Consider the following 17,693-nt stretch of genomic DNA (forward strand, 5'->3'; position numbering starts at 1 on the left):
ATATTCATTCAGTATTATTACACTTTAGTTGTACAGGTGGCAGGGGAACCTCTTCCCTCCAGTGATGCAAGCAAGGACTTGAGAGCAAGGGTGCTGGGAGAAACAGAAGCCAAGGCAAGAGCTCTGCTGTCAGGGAACTCTCCCCATACACAGCGCAAGCTGGCTGCGCAGGACAAGCACATCAAGGGTCACAAAGCCAAAAGCAGCTTGCTTGCACGCCCAACATCACGTGCGGCTTTGCTCAGCACCTGCTTTTGTATCTCCATCTACACTAAAGGCCTAGAAAGTACAAAATTAGAAGACGGCAATCCCTTTTTTAGTATCAGAGACCTGTGCCATCTGTCACCCTGTTTCACCACCTAAAAACAAAGCACAACTTGTCTTTGTGAGCCTTTTCCAGTACTATCATTACTCCCTGTGCTGGAGTAGGAATGAAAAGCACTGACCAAGTGCACAGATATTTTCTCAGGAGGGCAGCCAAGGAGTACATATCACCTAAGTCCAACCTCAAGTCAGACTTTTTAGCATCAAATACAAATGTACTCGTTCCAATCTCCTATTGTGACACTTCTGTGATGAGGTCAGTGCCTGACAGGTCAGTGAGAGAACTTGATGCCGTACAGGAAGTAAAATCTCAAATATATTCAAGGACAAATTAGTACCAGATTTTTGGCCAGTCACATGGAGCTAGTGTTTTAAAATACCAATAGGGAGTCACACAGAAAAACAACCGGTACCAACTCAGTGTGAAGTATGTAAAGGCAGCATTTTCCTGGCATGGTGTGCCATGTTCTGCTCTGCCTTAAGCTGGGAAATAGGAAGTGGTTTCAGTGACAGATTCTACAGAATAGGGCTGGTATAACAGAGAAGGAAGAGGGTGATAAAAGATCCTCATATCTCATTTTTCAACACACTAGAGTGTTCTGTCAAATCAACAAATAAGCTTTAAAAAAACAAAAGGAGATGAGCAATAGCATCTCAAAAGCCAAAAATCATCACTCATTGAAATTCAACTGTTTAAAGATTTTAGTCAGTTTTACAGGGCTTGCTTTGATCCCAACAGCTATAAAATACATCCTTAATGGAAGGAAAAAAAACATTCCCACGCGGCTCCATCTGTTCCCATTGAAAGGATGTTTCAGCAGCAGTCAAACATCTGGGCCAGCTTCCAGATAACACAAACAGGCAGGTTTCTTTTGTTCTGAGTAGGGATGAGCTCCAACTATCAGAGCCCACTCTTATTCCCTGCCCAGGCCAATCCATAGCATGGAGCTCCCGGGTGAGCTAGCAATGCCCACTTTTCCATTCTTTCTCTCACTTCAGGCCTGCAGGACAGTGTAGCCCTTGCCCTGGAAAGCTCAGATAGCAGTTCCACAGCTAAGCCTCCAAGTGTTTAGTGATTCTGCGAATTTTCTCCTTCTTGTTTCTGTTTCCATGTTTTTTCCAGGGTTTTCCTACCACATTCTCATGATTTGGTGCGATCACAAGGCCGCTGCCGGGACGGTATCCCATTGCAGCCCGGACTCCTTTCATCAGGGCACGAACGTTCTCCTGGAAGAAGGGACATAATCACCAGTGACCGATGAGAAGATATTTAATCACAAAGAACTGATGTTAATAAAATCAGACACCAGCAAGCTCAAACCCATCAAGACCTGCTCAGCCCCAGCCTCCAGAGCTGCAGGAAAGGCCAAGCCACACAGCTGAGTCAAAGCCTGCCAGCACGCTCCAGTTCTGTCTGCAGACATGCCTCGCTGCACCAAGTCTTCAGCATCTACCACTGCAAGCAGAGGCAGAGCGTTGACAAGACACCGAGCTCTGACAGACATTAGCTGCAGCGCTAGGATTGATTCTCAGTCTCTGCTCTGCACACAACAAATCTCTGCAAATACGTCTGGCGCCTGTGAAAACCAGAGACTAAAATAACTTGCTCAAGTCTGGAGTGTGGGTAGCACTGCTGGGGCTCACAGCTTGTGCCAGCACTTTGGGCAGCCAGAGGAAGAGTCTGGTAATCCCAAGAATTCTTTTCAGGTCGCAGTTTTCTGAAACAGCTCACTGTTTGTTGAAAAGAGCCCAAGTTCTTGTTTTCAAAGCACATGACCATCTTTAGCTGTCCTGAAACAAGTAGTGCTCACATCCAGCTAACCAAACAGAACGGACCACGCTATCTCTGATCCATCCTCTTCACTGCTAAATATCCTGTTCTTATCTTTGTCAGCTATGCAGACTTAATCAATTAAGGGTTTGACATTTCATGACAATTCATTAATAAGTTTTTTTCAGTCGTGTAGGGCAAAACCAGATCCCTGTGGGATCTAACAAAAAACATATAAGCTAAGAGAAATTCCCATTTTCCACTTCATTTTAAGTCAACTTGTGTTCTTATGATCTGATTTCAGGTTCTGTGTCAAAACAGCCAAAGAGTACTAAAATCAGTTGTCAAAGACGACTATCAAGTCCCCTGAATACGTCACCTCAAGAAAGGAAATTTAGTTGGAAGGACTACTAAGTCCAAAACCACGTTCCTGGCCAGCTGCTGTGTCACACCAAACTCCTCCTTTGTCTTTCCTCTCAGTTGTGCTCCTGTTTGCTCCAGACTGATGTTAGGCCTGTGACGATGAGGGTCATTCCTCAAACTTTAAAAGCCAACTACACGCACATCGTTAGCTATCTTTCAGTCAACCAGTACGCTGCCAGTGATTCTGGCGATAACAAAAAGAACAGAGAGATCTTGGGTACAAATTACCTGCAGATCCCACAGTATCTAACACCATTAACTCAACCCAGTGCCCCTCCATCCTCAAAGCTATTTTTCTCACCAACTGTTACACGCCAGTACCAGTGCTGCAGTAAAAACTCCTAGAATAAATCTCCTCCAGAATTTACCTGGTGAAAAAATGTTTTGTCCACCACATTTTCAATCTGTTTTGCTTTGGTATTCTTCTCAGGCTTCACCCGTCCACTGTTCTGTACAGTTCTGTTCTCTGGGCACCTTCTATGCTGGTGCTGAAAATCATCTGGGTCGATGCCAGGAGGTGGATGGCAATATAAAAGCTTTCCCTGTGAAAGCAATGGTACGCAGTTATTAACAAAGAACTTCAGAGACCCAGAGAGGAAAGAAAACAACTCCAAAGCTAAGAAACGCCCTGGAAATCCAAGGGCTCACACTGGCAGACTATGAGTATACTTTATTTCTCCATCAAGGCAACAACTGACTCAACTTCTAAGTTACTGTTTCACCTCTATTTCAAAGCAAGATTTCCAGCTGTAGTGTCCAGCTACAAACAACACAGTGCAAAACTCTCAGGAGTACTGGAGTATCCTATTAAGAAACACTCAACAGTAAGTTGTCAAAAGGTGCAGAACTACAGTTCTTATTGCCAAATACAACGTTTGTTTCCTGCATACCTGTTGCCTATTTTAGAGATGCGATTGTTTACTTTGGCTAGCATCATATTTTTATGCAGTCATCTTTTTAAAATTAAGCAGCTTGAGAAATTCCACTTATTCTTTGAAAACATAAAGAGCATTTTAGTGATGTTACCTAGAGAAAGAGAATTCACTTTTTTGCACTCCTTCATGCTCCAGTGAAACCTTCAATTCACCTCCCAGCAGGAAAGAAAACCCAGACGCAGGAAGCACTTACATTGACATAGTCTTTTAACACATATCGAGCTGATCTCGGCTGGTCTGGCTGTCCATGAGCTGTCATAAAGCCTCGCATATCTGGAAGACAAATCCAAAGCACATCATGTCAGCACAACAAAATTAATACAGTCTTCTCTGTGGCCTAACTACACATTTATATCCTTTCTCAAAGAAACTCCCTTAGAAAGGGGATTCTGTTGGGGAAAACAGGGAGAAAAGGGAACGTTGCTGGCTGCAGAGGCACTGCAGAAGCATGCTGACCTGAAAGGAATGACAAGAGCTGACATCTCTCAACCACCAGATAACCTACCCTTTTTTTTAATATTTGTTTTAAGGCCAGAGAATATTAACTACATCAGAGAATCAGACAACGGACATATACCTTCACTGCACTCTTCAAAGCCTAATTCAAGACACAGCTGACAGGAATTACCTAAAAGGATGAGAGCACCATGCTACACAGCCTAGCTGGGCATTTCACCAACATCCTCAACACAATCAGTACATCTGTCAGATAAAACTGGCAAAGCACCACTGAACACACGCGTGGGATTAGCTGTTAACCAAAGGCCCTTCCTGAGAGGAGGGCAAGTCCTAATGGGGATGTTCAATGCACGACAAACCTGAGTTGGGTCTAACTTTAAACAGCTCTCCTAAGGTCACGTTCAGGACAAAGCACACAGTGTAAGCGACTGTTTTAAAGACATCATCACTCACATCCATATGCTGTTAGCAGCTCTTCAGCTGTCGGCTTTCGCTCTGGATCCTCATCTTCCCTTGGCCTTATGATATTTATTCCATAGGTTGCTTCCAAGATGTTTCGTGGGATATGCTGGCAAACGTAAGCTAGTGAAGGAAACCACCTGGTAAATTTTTAGGTACACAAGTAATCTTGCCCCAATCACTCCAAGGGTACACATTAAAAATGACTTTCGGATTTTGTCACAAACCAGAAAAACAATGCAAGTCAGACAACAATACAAACTTGAAATGAGTTGGGGGAAGAGCAGCACAGCAGGGCTGCTTTATCCAGTATGTGTCCCCACTGCCCTCAAGACATGAGCACATGGCCCTTAGGAGGGCTGAAACATGCTATATTGAATACTCCAGAGTCAATGCTTGCAGCCGTACTCTCCCAAACCCCACGCAAAGGATATCAGAGAAATGGGTGGGACATGGTCCCTCATCTGGTCTATAGGCAGAATTCCAGAACAAATCATTTCTGCCTTGGTAGAGACGAAAGATGGCATCACCAGACCAGGGCAATCACACAGGCACAGGCCAGGCTCCACATACAGGGTCTACACAACAAATAACCGATGAATTCACCAAGGCATGTCAGTGTCCATGGAGGAAAAAGGAACAAAAGAAAAAAATCAAAAGCAAGGATGCAAATAAGAATAAGCAGAAATTCTACTAACATAGACATCTGCCCTGCTGGCCCCCGCCAATGAATTAAAGAAATCTGATGTGGAAGACAGTCTTTCCAAGGTTCACAAACAAGTTGTCCAGATGGGGGCAGCAAGGTCTTCAGCTCAGCAATCTGATGGGAGAGATGAAAGCACTCTAGAAACCTTTAACTGCTCGGACCTTTTGAAACAGGTAGAAGACTGCACAACTACAAACCTCACAGCGCTCATAGGAATTGCTACCCCAAAAGTAAGAGCTCATTCACTATGAAAACAGCAGCTTTTAGACTGATTTATTCACAGCAACAAGTGTGGACAAGACAGATGGTTTGAAAGCTTGATTGTACAGGCTATTCAGAGGACCACTCACTTTTCAGAGGTTCTCTCCTTATGATTGGTGTTGAAAAAGGGCCAAGCTACTTAAAAAGAGGAGATGGAATATATCTCCCATTGCACAGAAGCTTTCTTGAGCAATTCTCAAACCGTAGTAAGAGTTTGAAAGCAAGATCTATAGTTCTAAAATTAGATACATCAAGCCTACACTTCTCCACCCTAAACTCTGCTCAGCAGAATTTAGGTTGGCCAACAGTTCTCAGTGAGCTCACAACATAATGAAGCTCTTTTGTCCCAGGGGGCAGAAATAAAGAAGATCAATGCTCTTTTTCAGCAGTACCTGAAAGTGTTTCGTGCGGCCTGGTGTAGCAGACACCGATACCTTCTTATTTCCAAGTATTGTGTTGATGGTTGAACTTTTGCCAACATTAGGGTAACCCACCTAAATGACAAAACAGTGGAATGGTAACAGCGATACCAGGCAGGGCAGTGCCAGAAGACTGGCACTGGCAGAGCTCTGACACAAAAGTACATTAATAAAATATATTAAAAAAGTTAAGACAAGCAGCAGGGAACGCTGAGCTCCAGGAACTTCAGAATTAATCTCTATATAAAACTCTTGGAAATTTGTGCTTGCTAGTTCTCTTTATCCTCGTAGGAAGCCAGACTACAGGATGAATTTCTCCCACAGAAGGCATATGTAATTAAAATTTAGATTAAGTAGGATCCATTCAAGCACAAAGTCCAACTTACCAGCCCAACATTTACTTCCCCATCCTTCACCCTTGGTCCATCATGCATGGTTTTGAATATCTCCAGCAGCTCATCTCTCGTTACCAGATGGCTGAAGTTTCTGATGTTCCTGTTCTGCTCTGGCACTACATGCTGCACCGCAGCACCACAAGTCCTGCTTTCCATCCTCTCTGGAGCAACAGCATTTACTTTGTCCCAGTCTTCATCTTCAGAACAGGTTTGCCAGGCCTCCTCTTCTTCATCTTCACAGTCTTCGTATTCATCACTACTCTCATCATCACTAACCAGAACCTGATTTACATTTTGCAAAGCATTGCCTGTGGATGTGCTTTCTGCACTATCTTGTGCTGTGTTGTCTTCTTGACTGGAGCTTTCACCCTCAGAATCACTTGGGTACTCTGCTACGTCTTCAGCATCCAGTTCCTGTGTGAACAGTATTTCACAGCTGAAATGTAAAGACAACATCAACTCTTGATGCTGACTGCAGTCACTGAAGTGCAGTCAACCACATTTTCACCAGCCAGATCCCAAGGACCAAAACTCACTGCTTACATCACACAGGTTTTTTAGGGGTCTTAAGCAGGATGTAGAAACAACTAGCTCGTTTCAGGATTCCAAGAGTGATTGTTAGCTTCATTGTGAAGTCAATAGGTTTCTCTTGAGAAATAGGTTTCTCTTGAGAAGCCCAACTCTGAACATGTGCACACCCACAGCATCCTTACACACAGCAGCAGCACCCAGCAAATGCTTTTTAAACTATCACAGGTTCCTAGTAATACAAATGAATAAATATTTCAAAGTGTTCAGAACACAAAGCCATTTTGCTTCAGGTTTAAATATTTCATTTAAATAATTTCAAGCTGTCTTGTTTTCAGTCCAACTCCTTGTTGGACTGAAATAGTTCACATTAAAAAAGAAAGACATTTTCATAATCATAGTACTTTGATCCTTCTTTGCAAAACAAAAATAAAATAATGCTTTCAGTCTCACTTTTAAGTCAATCTGTAAAAGCATTTCATCCAAAGACTGCAAACCACCTGAACAGACTAGGTATTTTTGGAAGGAGATACAGGATATTTCATAGCTGAACAGTGACGGCTGCAGCAGATGAGCCCAGTGAAGCCTGGAAGTGGCATCTATTGATAACAGATAACTTGCAGCAGTAGCACAGTTTGTTCCACTGGGCAAAGAAAGGCTCTCGGGTACTTTAGGTTTTCTATGACACTTCTCCCCCAGAGAGGGGAGATAAGCCCTCTGTAGCGATAAACATGTCCCCCACAGCATCCCTCCTGGAAAGGATTCCAATTCTGTCAATGAGTTAAGAGTTTGCAAACAGATCTACAAGGGCTGGTTTTGTAGTTATTCATCAGCAGCCTTAAGGAATGAATTTACATTTTAGTTCAGTGCTGTTTATTATATCATTAACCTTGAAAGAGCAACTGCAGGCACTATGAAAAGCAACTGAAGGGCATACCGCTTTGTTCACCATTTTATTCTCCTCACTTTTGACTCTGAATTAAAACGGTCTTTTACAGCAGCATAAGCCTTTAGAATAATCCTTCCTTGGGACAAGGACTATGTCTTTCCTAGAAAGGCACTGAGGTGTATCATAAGCATAACTACAAAGCAAGTTATCCAAGGCAGCTAGCACACATCTAGTTGGAACTGGTCATCCACAGTACCTTTACTTCTCCGGAGAGCCGTTTGCACTCTGCCAAAGCTGACCAGAACACCACCTTAATGCGTTCTTTCTCAAAGAACTGTGCCCAAGCAGCCCGCTGCTCCTCACTCAGAAAGTCTGCTTTGTTTATCAGGATCATGTTCTCCTTGTCATTGCTGATTTCTTTAACATAACTTTCCTGAAGAGAAAGAAAGAAGGATCACTTGGTACTCTGGTTGTACTCTTCCTCTTTCCCTGAAGGGGATACAAGTTACCCAGCCCCATGGCTAAATGGAACTGGTGTTTCACCAAGAGCTACAAGAACAAACTGGAGCATGCAACTACTGTGATGCAGGTTACTTCTGGCCACATGTGCATACATCTTGCCTGCTTAGAGCTACAACAAGATATTAATCAACACCTCACAGCAGGAACTCCAAAGATCAACTCTTTGAGCAATTTTGTATCTCGCTGATGCACAGTGTTCTGTAGTCTATCATTACAATGTTGTCACTTCAATGCTTGATCCTTTGCTTTTAGTGCAGTTAATCCTCACCCATTTTTATCCCACTATGTTTTAAACAGAACAATTCCTTTAAGTGGAGACACTTCTAGGGGATAATGAGGAGCAATGTAATATCTGCAACAAAATATCTGCAGAACTGCCTCTAAATCCACACCACTCTGTGTGAAATACAAAAAAACTTCAAAGAAAAAGACTTTGATGCCAAAATACTTGCATAAAATACCCAGTTAGGCACAACAGTAGAACAGCTTCAAGGTGGATGAAGTAGTTAAAAAGAAAAATTCTAAGAAATAAATTAAAGTATAAACTCTGAGAAATAAAATTAAGACAACATTCAAGAAAGTAGTTTACTTACCAGATCTTGGCATCTAAACAGAAGGGGGTTTCTAGCATCTACTATCTGGACTACAATATCACTGCAAAAAATAAAAGAAAGCTCTATAAAGTATGCTTTCTTACCTTGTCTCAAAAAAAGCAGCAAGGCGCAGCACATTATTCGTTTTTGGGTTTTGCTTGGAATTTTAATTGTTTTAGTTTTATTATCCTAATAAGTACCTTTACTGAATTAACAAAGCCATGCTTATGCTACAAGCCAGTACTGCAGCACAGTATTTTTGCTTCTCTTGGCTAATTCTCCTGTACAGTCAGCAAGGGAAAAGGAAGCATGTAAGTTTTGCCAATCCAACTACCCTTCAGAAATGCTCAGAAAGCAAGAACCAGAGCAGTGGTATTCTATCCCTTAGAATGTTACTAAAAACTGCGATAACACAACTTTATTTCTGTTTGTTCTTATCTCCAAACTGCAGTGCGGTGACTACACAGAGGAAGAAGAGGTGGTTTTCCTACACTGTGAGACACTCTGGAACACTCTTGTCCACTTGGCATGGAGCAAGTCTCCCGCAAATGACCTGCAGATTCTCAGCATTCACTATCAGGCATTTTCAAAACTTTCTTTTTATTCTTCTTGTCACAAAAAGCACAGAACAGTGAAAGAATAGCCTTAGACTCCAGTAAAATATGTTGTCCCTCCATGCAAGCACAGCCTTGCAAGGATGCTTTCAGGCTTCAGATATGTGAGGCATCCATGATTCTTTTTTCAGATGAAGGGGGAAAGCTCTTCCACTAGAGCTTCTCCAGGCAGGTAATTTAAAATACTGGCACGTGTTGATTATATTTGTTTGACAGAGATTTCTGTTAACTCAGGACAGCACATATTGAAAAGAAGAATTTCAAGCCTCACTAGGTAGCTGGTTACAGATACAAAAATCAATAACCCCCCCAAGGCAGTCATTCAATAAACCGCATGGGTAGAAAGAGGTACCGAACGGTTACAGAAATTCAAAGATCAATTCAAGAGAAAGCTGACACCACGGTACTGGGATGGGATACAGAGAAGTTACTGAATGACATCGCTAGGAGCTAGTTTGAAGCAAACACACGAAAAGGCTGACAACAGATTAAATTATCTGGCAAGGTAAGCGACTGTACGAGTCTTCCATTCGATTCCAAGACAGACTACGTGCAATTAAAAGCTCCAAGAGCAAAAAGACACTGATAATACATTCCAGTCACCTCAAAACACACAATACGCTCACGCTGCACATCATGATATCCTATAGTAGATGCTCCTGACCCAGTGCTCTCCCAGCCAAATGCCCAGCACAAAGCCACTTTTGTGAAAGAAGCAGCTCACCATGACCTCACTGGTGAACTATTTTTCAATTTCACAAAAATCAGACAAGATGATCTCAAACTTAATTACTAGTGAAATTAAATGCCCCAGTTGGATTAACGTAGCAAATAGCGCTCCTATTGTATTACAGTTCACTAGAACAAACAAAGCTATTTCTGTTATATGACAGGCTGTTGTCTTTTGCGCACTGCTGCCATTTCTCTGCATGGCAAGAGGCCAAGGACCAAAAGGCTCTTTCTTTCTCAATGTTTTTTAGTTGATTTCCCTTGCCTCCCGGCCCCAAATGTCAGGCTGCAGCTGTGCAGCTGACAGAGGGGAAAGAGTTAATCTCGACAGAAGACCTCAAAGGCACATTCTCAAAAGAGGCCTCCCACCCAGTTATTGGAAAAAGCCAAGAGCAACAGCATCTGAAGAATCAGAGACTCACAGCAAACGGCCTGCAGAATCGCAGTGCTGAGAGCGAGCATGTACCACTAAGCAGCTACCCTTTGATCACTTCAAAACAAAAACACTTCAGGTTGATAATAAAACATTACTAACTATAATTGTTTTTCTTCTGCTCAGACACTTGAAGCTTGGCTCAAAAGCTTCAGTTCAGGAAAACCAACTAACTATTACTTTTAAAAAGCAAACGGTGATATACTTTACCTTCTTTCAATGACTCTCCAAAGCTGTCGCCAAAATTCCAAGTTTCGTTCAAATGGGGTTAGAATTAACCTTTTTTCTTCCTCAAGGCTAAGGCAAAAGGGAAAAAAAGATGTCATATTCGGCCCACATGAGGCAATAACCACACCACCAGTTCTTCCTTAGATCCAAGAGGCTTCAATTTCAGAGAGCTATCAAATCAGACTCATATAGTAGGTACTATTTCTGCTAGTTTTGGAAATAGAGCAAACTGGTGTCAGTGGCATTGGTTCAGTGGTGACACAATGGATCCCAATCATGCCAATGGAGAAATGCGATGGAAAGAGCAAAACCTCATCAAAAGTCTGCCTGTGAATTTCAGAGCCGCAATAATAAACAGAGAAATTATCCCAAATGCCAGCAGTTATTACTCAGTTAAGTACCACTGGGGAAAAAAAATAATGAATTTGGGCATGGTGCCTGAAACAGCTCCAGACAATCCTCAACTCCCTGTTACCATCACCCAAACGACTTCACTCAGGATGACCATACAGAGCAGCACTGCTGTTAGGAGACACATTCACCACTCTTCCACTTCAAAAGGCAAAAGCCAAACATCACACTCCATCCTCCAAATTTTCAACTGTTAACAGTACAAGAACTCGCACACCCAAGACAGCTTTGCAGAGCCCACTACAAAGACCTGTCTGGACTGTAGCTGGGATGTCCAGCCTTCCAGAAGGAGCACACAGAACTACTGACCAGATGTTAATTTTTCAGTCCAACGAGGATAAATATAACCCACTACCTCCTGAGTCTCCACACACCACCAGCTACTTACCCAGACACAAGGGGTATACTCACTGGGCAAGTTGTCGCCTCCACTCAAGAAAGCTCTCGTTCTCCGCTTGCTTCAAGTCCTCTGCACTGGTTGTCCTATCCCACTGTGGCCTACAACAAGCCCATGTTGGAGTGAATGGTCAGAAGTAGCAGCTAGAACAGTTACGTTACTGCAATAAATACTCATAAAGAACACAAGCATCACACGTTTAGTGACACTGAGATGGTTCTAGTCCAGACACACGTGCATTTGTTTTCAATAGTTTTACGTATGTTTTTTCCCTTGTTCCTTCTAAACTCCACTAGCTAAGAAAACACCATCCTAAGCATCATAGATCTCACAAAGCTGTTTTTCCAAGCTAAGACTGGTAGGGCATTTAAGACACAAGGTTCAACACCACAGAGACAGAGCTGAAAAGGCTTCCCATGTGGCCTGGATGCACCAGCTCCAGCAGTGCCAGGCTTTGAACAGGAAACCCACACAATCAGGATAGATAGGTTGGCAGCACCGGTGTAGCAGGCAGGCAGGCACCTGTGCTGTGGGCTACATCAGGCTCATGCAGGCCAGGTAGTGGCTTCCCCAGAAACAGAAACCGGGTATTGACAGAGGGCTGTCCCCAGGCTTGCAGCTACCAGGGGGTTAAGCCCACACAGCAAAGGCCTCGTCCTGCAGGTCTCACCTCCGTGGGATGCGCAGGAACTGCCGGTTCTCTTCATGCAGCTGCTGGACACGCTGGGCCTCCTGGGCCGTGAGCAGGCCAGTGCGGCTTTGGGCAGACACGATCTGAATGTTCAGACGCTCTGCAGGAGGTGCGAGAGAGTCACCCAGAGAGCCACCTGTCCCTACCCATCACCGTCCCCGCCGGCCCCTGCCACCCCACCCCACCCCAGCTGCCCTCCAGCCTCAGGATTCCCGCCCCCCTGCCCCGGGGGACCCGTCCCCTCGCCAACCCCCCTGCCTCGCGCAGCCCAGGTCCCAGTCCGGCCCCTCACCGGCCATGAAGCGGGTGCCGGCCAGCTCGGCCGTGGCCAGGAACTCCTCCAGCGAGCTCTGCTCCGCCGTCGACCGCAGCTCCGGGCCGCGCTCGTCGCCCAGAACCTCGCTGGCGTGGAGCTGCCGTGACGAGAGGCCGCGTCAGCGCGGGACGAGGCCGCCCCGACCCCCGCCTCCCGCCCCTGCCCCGGACCCTGTCCCCCTACCCATGAGGAGTCGCCGCGCCGCCCCGGGCCGCGATGCCGCTGCAGGGAGCGCCCGAGCCCCGTGCCACCCTTCTTCCCCATGGCCGCGCCGCTGCCGGAAGGGGCGGGCGAGGCCAACGGGCTTCCGGTCCGCGCCCGGCCCCGCCGCGCCCCGCGCCCGCGCAGCAACGTTCCGGGGCGAGCAGCGCCCCGCGCCCCCCGCGGCCGCCGCCGGGCGGCGCCACCGACCGGGATCCCGCCCCTCGCCCGGCGCCCTCCGTGCCCGGCCGGCCCTCCCTGTGCCCACGGCCCAGTCCCGCACGCGCCCTGCCCGTCCGTCTGTCCACGTTCGTGCTGCCCTGCCGGCCCGTCCGTCTGCATTGTCCGTCCGTCCACCCATCCAACCATCCTCACAGTACCGTGTCTGTTCGTCCATCCATTCCCACATACCCTCCATCTGCTCATCTCCACTCTCCACTGTCTGTCCCTCTCTCCCTCCATTCATCCATCCATCCCTCCCTCCATCCATCCATCCATCCTCACAGTACTCTGTCCATCCATCCATTCCCACATTCCCTCCATCTGCCCATCTCCACTCTCCACTGTCTGTCTGTCCATCCATCCCTCCCTCCATCCATCCATCCATTCATCCATCCACCCATCCAACCATCCATCCACCCATCCAACCATCCATCCATCCATCCATCCATCCATCCATCCATCCATCCATCCATCCATCCATCCTCACAGTACCCTGTCCATCTGTCCATCCATTCCCACATTTCCTCCATCTGCCCATCCCCACTCTCCACTGTCCGTCCGTCCATCCATCCATCCATCCATCCATCCATCCATCCCCCTGGCACTACGCTGTCTGTCCCTCCATCCATCCCCACGCTGCCCGGCCCATCCATCAGTCCATCCCCACAGCACTCAGTAAGGACACCCGTGTCTCCGATGCTCCCCTCCCCAAGCCCAGCTCTGACCCTCTCTCCCACAGCAACCACCAGTCCCATCGCTAACAGATGGCACCAAGAAAATGTGAGGCAAACACAACGCTGCTCGGCAGAGCCTGACAAACAGGGCTACAAGCCCAACAGAATCCACAGCAGCGCTGACAGCTGTGAGGGCTGATTTCACTCCGTGGTCTAGCCTGGCACAGATTCTGTCTCCGAGGAGCAAACAACGCTGGCAGCGAGGTGTGCCAAACCCTGTCCCGGCAGCTGGCAATGAGGCAGGGGGTTTGTGTGTCCCTCTGGGAGAAGCCACAAGCTTGCAAAGCTGAGGTTGCCCCTGCAACACAACCAGCTCAAAACAAGCTCCTGTCCCCAGTCTGTGTCACCGCCGCACAGCAAACAGTCAGTATGAGGAGGAACCTCGAAGAGAAAGAGGGATCCTGCGTGCGGGGTGGGGGAAGGTGTGTAATGGGGTAGCTGCCAAAATCTAGCCAAAGCCAGGCATCTCTGCAGAATCATAGAATGGTTTGAGTCAGAAGGGACCTTAAAGATCATCCAGTTCCAACCACGCTGCGATGGGCAGAGACACCTCGTGCTGGACCGGGTTGCTCACAGCCTCGTTCAGCCTGGCCTTGGACACCCCCAGGGAGGGGGCAGCCACAGCTTCTCTGGGCAACCTGTTTGAGTGCTTCACCACCCTCACAGGAAAACATTTCTTCCTGATGTCTAATCTTCCCTCTTTCAGCTTAGATGGATGGAGGGGACATTGCTCACCCAACCAGGGAACCAGCAAATGGGTTTTGGCAGCAGCTGCTGTGGCTGATCCGGGTCAAGATGGGAGAGAAGGTTAAATTAATAAGCAACTTGACCTGTTCTTGCACAGTGAACTGATTTATGAACCATTTCTCCTTTATGGGTATTGGGTTAAGGCCAGACATTTTTGATTATAACTCTGCAATGTCTATCAGCTGTAATCGGAGAATAACCTGGCTAATCCCTGGAAACCAGCGACTCTGCCGACACCGGCAGGCAAAGCTCAGCTGCAGGTTCCAGCCGCCAGCAGCATGGGAGCGTGCAAAACCCCGTGGGCAGGAGTGGTCTTTTCTCACGCTCAGCACTACGTGATGCCTCCCCATGATAAACACTTGTTAGGGAGACGCAGTTTTTCCTTTCTTCTCTTTTTCAAAGCCAGCAACGGTACGGCATAAATTTCCTGAGTACGTCTGAACCCTTGCCATGCTCATCCCAGGCTCTGCCACCACCACCCGCCTGGCCCAGCCCCTCCTTTGCTTCCCAAAGGCAAATAAGGCAGATGAAAGGGGACCTAGTGTTCGCCTTTTCATTTACAGGAGATGCTTCAGTGGAAGGCTGGTGGGCTGCAGACAGCATGCAGCCATGTAGTAAATTCATTTTTAATCAAGTCATCTTTAATAAAACCATCTCAGGTCTTTATGTGGGCACCAAGGCAGCAATATAAGTGCTCATTATTGTATTTCTTTTATACTTCAGTTGAAAGTTACCTTCCTTCTGCACTGCATAATCATCAACCAGAGCAGCCAGCCAGCCCGGCCTTTCCCCACGCCTTGGGTCTGGCAGCACTTCTCACCCTCCAGCCAAGGCACGCGCAATGCCATTCCCAGGCTGCCCAACCAGGAGCAAAATGCTTTCATAATCCCACCGGCGCAGCCCTGGCAGTGTGGCCTCGGCGCTGCTGGAGTCCTTGGCTGGCGATACAGCCCTCAGTAGGGCGTGCAGAGCCCGATGTCTTCCCATGGGACGCGAGCAGCGGCAGCTGGTGGCGTGAACTGGGAGCAGAGGACACGCAGAAGAGCTGCTGCAGTGGAAGAAGGATGCTCAGGCTCGCTCCACTGCCCACAACCCCCTGTGCATTCTGAAGAGCCAAGATCCGTGCATTTTGACTGAGATGTTTTTCCCACATATTGGCCTTTCCTCCCACACCATTCCCCATTTCCAGACTAAAGCACTCCAGGCACATCACTGCAGATACTTTCTGACACCTTTGTGGAAGCTGCTGAAGAAATGCCCAAACCACCCTTATCCTGGCAACAGATACATTCCTGCGTGCTTCACAAACACTGAGGAATAATTTCTGCCCTCTGATGCCAGCAGCACAGCAAGGATGGTCTTGAGCAGAGCAGTGCTGACGAAGATACAGAATGGGTGATCCAAGTGACAGAGTCTCAGCTAGAGCCTTAATTGCCTATTTCTAATTGAAATGTTTCTCATCCCGCTCCGATGGCATCTTGGCTTGTATCAGAAACGGCGTGACCAGCAGGTCCAGGGAGGTTATTCTCCCTCTGTACTCGGCACTGGTGAGACCGCTCCTCAAATCCTGTGTTCAGTTCTGGGCCCCTCACCACAAGAAGGATGTTGAGGCTCTCAAACAAGTCCAACGAAGAGCAACAAAGCTGGTGAGGGGGCTGGAGAACAGGTCTTACGAGGAGCAGCTGAGAGAGCTGGGGTTGTTAAGCCTGGAGAAGAGGAAGCTGAGGGGAGACCTCATTGCTCTCTCCAACTACGTGAAAGGAGGTTGTGGAGAGGAGGGAGCTGGCCTCTTCTTCCAAGTGACAGGGCACAGGACAAGAGGGAATGGCCTCAAGCTCCACCAGGGGAGATTTAGGCTGGACATTAGGAAAAAATTCTTCACAGAAAGGGTCATTGGGCACTGGAACAGGCTGCCCAGGGAGGTGGTTGAGTCACCTTCCCTGGAGGTGTTTAAGGTACAGGTGGATGAAGTGCTAAGGGACATGGTTTAGAGATTGATAGGAATGGTTGGACTCGATGATCCGGTGGGTCTCTTCCAACCTATGATTTTATGATTGCCCTGCTGTGACTACCTGAGTGAGACTGGCTGCTTCTGGTTTTACCCAAACATGACAACGTGCTTCACCTACAAGTCGTGTATGCGTGCATTATTCACACGTGGTGAAAAGGGCCGCCAAGGAAGAGATGGTGTCACAGGAATTGTACAGAGGTGGCTTGGCACCCATGTGTGCGCACCAAGAGTGCTGACAGCCAAGGAGAGCATGGAGGAGAGGGGCACGCTGCTGTAAAAGCCAATAAAAGTGTTGATTTGCAGCCTACGTCTGTACAATACAGAAGCTACCATGGTATGCAAAATGAACACAACTTTTGCTGCTGGGCCTTGTTTTTACAACTCAGCTCCTCGACAGCAGTGCTTGGGCTGGCGTTCTGTCCCAGGGCAGTGAGGACACACCACTGAATCTCTTGCTGCTCCTTTGAAATGCATTAACTGAGTGCCCAGCACCGTGGCTCCTTGGAGGGTGCCCGTGGCTTTGGGACTTCTCACAAAAAAACATTGCATAGACAAAGTAAAATCTGCTGTCCTTCTAGTGCACTGTAATCACTGACTTGTGTCGAAAGGGCTGGCACCCCTCCCAACTTCTTCTTCCTTGGAGCCAAACTGCTGCTCCAGTTTTTGATGCAAATCCTGAGAATTATTTAGAAGCAGCAGCTCTTTTTCAGAAATCAACACCACCAGTGCATTTTTGCCTAAAGGAAACATTGTTCTTTCTGGACAACTTTTCCTCCATTTTCCTCTAAGGCAGCACTGGGAGATCTCAGGACTGCATCTCTAAAATATTCATGTGACAGCTATTCATTATTCATGTAGGCTCACAATGCCCTATTCAGTGGTACTACCAGCCTCAGCCTGACAAGCAGACCCATTAAGAAACCCCACCAAAGCACCCTTGCAAGAACACCAAGACAATTTTGCTCTGTGCACAACTGCAGCTGTTTGAACCCCCTTCTTTCCAGCCGTGTTCAGAAGCGTTCCCGCATCGTAGGAAAAGGGGGAGCACATTTTGCAAGCTCTGTCACCTTTTGGTGAAGGTCTTGGTCCCCTCTAGGAAGCGCAGCGTTCCAGGGAGGCTCTGAAACAGAGCTGCTGGGGCTGAGCCCTGAGAAGGCACTGACCCCACCAGGGCCTTCGAGTGATTTGTTTTAGATTCTGCTCCTTCCACCAGCCCTATGAAGATAAAATCGCCTCCCCGCCTGGCAGGGTGGGGGAAGGTTAATTAGAGAGAGC

The 17,693-nt window shown here is 47.1% G+C and overlaps 1 protein-coding gene across 1 annotated transcript; it reads right to left on the reverse strand.

Moving 5' to 3' along the window:
• Positions 1-1,008: 1,008 nt before the first annotated feature.
• LSG1 (large 60S subunit nuclear export GTPase 1) lies at positions 1,009-12,820 on the reverse strand. Its single transcript, XM_069864420.1, has 14 exons — positions 12,687-12,820; positions 12,480-12,600; positions 12,167-12,287; positions 11,511-11,597; positions 10,671-10,757; positions 8,685-8,745; positions 7,826-8,002; positions 6,144-6,566; positions 5,731-5,832; positions 4,806-4,949; positions 4,366-4,489; positions 3,647-3,726; positions 2,887-3,060; positions 1,009-1,551 (listed from the first exon to the last, which is right to left on the reverse strand). The coding sequence occupies exons 1-14, from the start codon at positions 12,765-12,767 to the stop codon at positions 1,378-1,380; spliced, it is 1,956 nt and encodes a 651-aa protein (XP_069720521.1). The 5' UTR covers positions 12,768-12,820; the 3' UTR covers positions 1,009-1,377.
• Between the last annotated feature and the right edge of the window lie 4,873 nt (positions 12,821-17,693).

The sequence above is a fragment of the Phaenicophaeus curvirostris genome, chromosome 10 (assembly GCF_032191515.1).
Source record: "Phaenicophaeus curvirostris isolate KB17595 chromosome 10, BPBGC_Pcur_1.0, whole genome shotgun sequence".
NCBI lineage: Eukaryota > Metazoa > Chordata > Aves > Cuculiformes > Cuculidae > Phaenicophaeus > Phaenicophaeus curvirostris.

Excerpts from the sequence above, each read along its gene's own strand:
- LSG1 (XM_069864420.1), bottom strand. The coding sequence starts at position 12,767 with ATGGGGAAGAAGGGTGGCACGGGGCTCGGGCGCTCCCTGCAGCGGCAT. Across the intron at positions 8,003-8,684 it reads TGTTTAGATGCCAAGATCTG|GAAAGTTATGTTAAAGAAAT; the intron begins GTAAGTAAACTA and ends CTTTCTCTTCAG. Across the intron at positions 1,552-2,886 it reads ACAAAACATTTTTTCACCAG|GAGAACGTTCGTGCCCTGAT; the intron begins GTAAATTCTGGA and ends CCCTTCTTCCAG.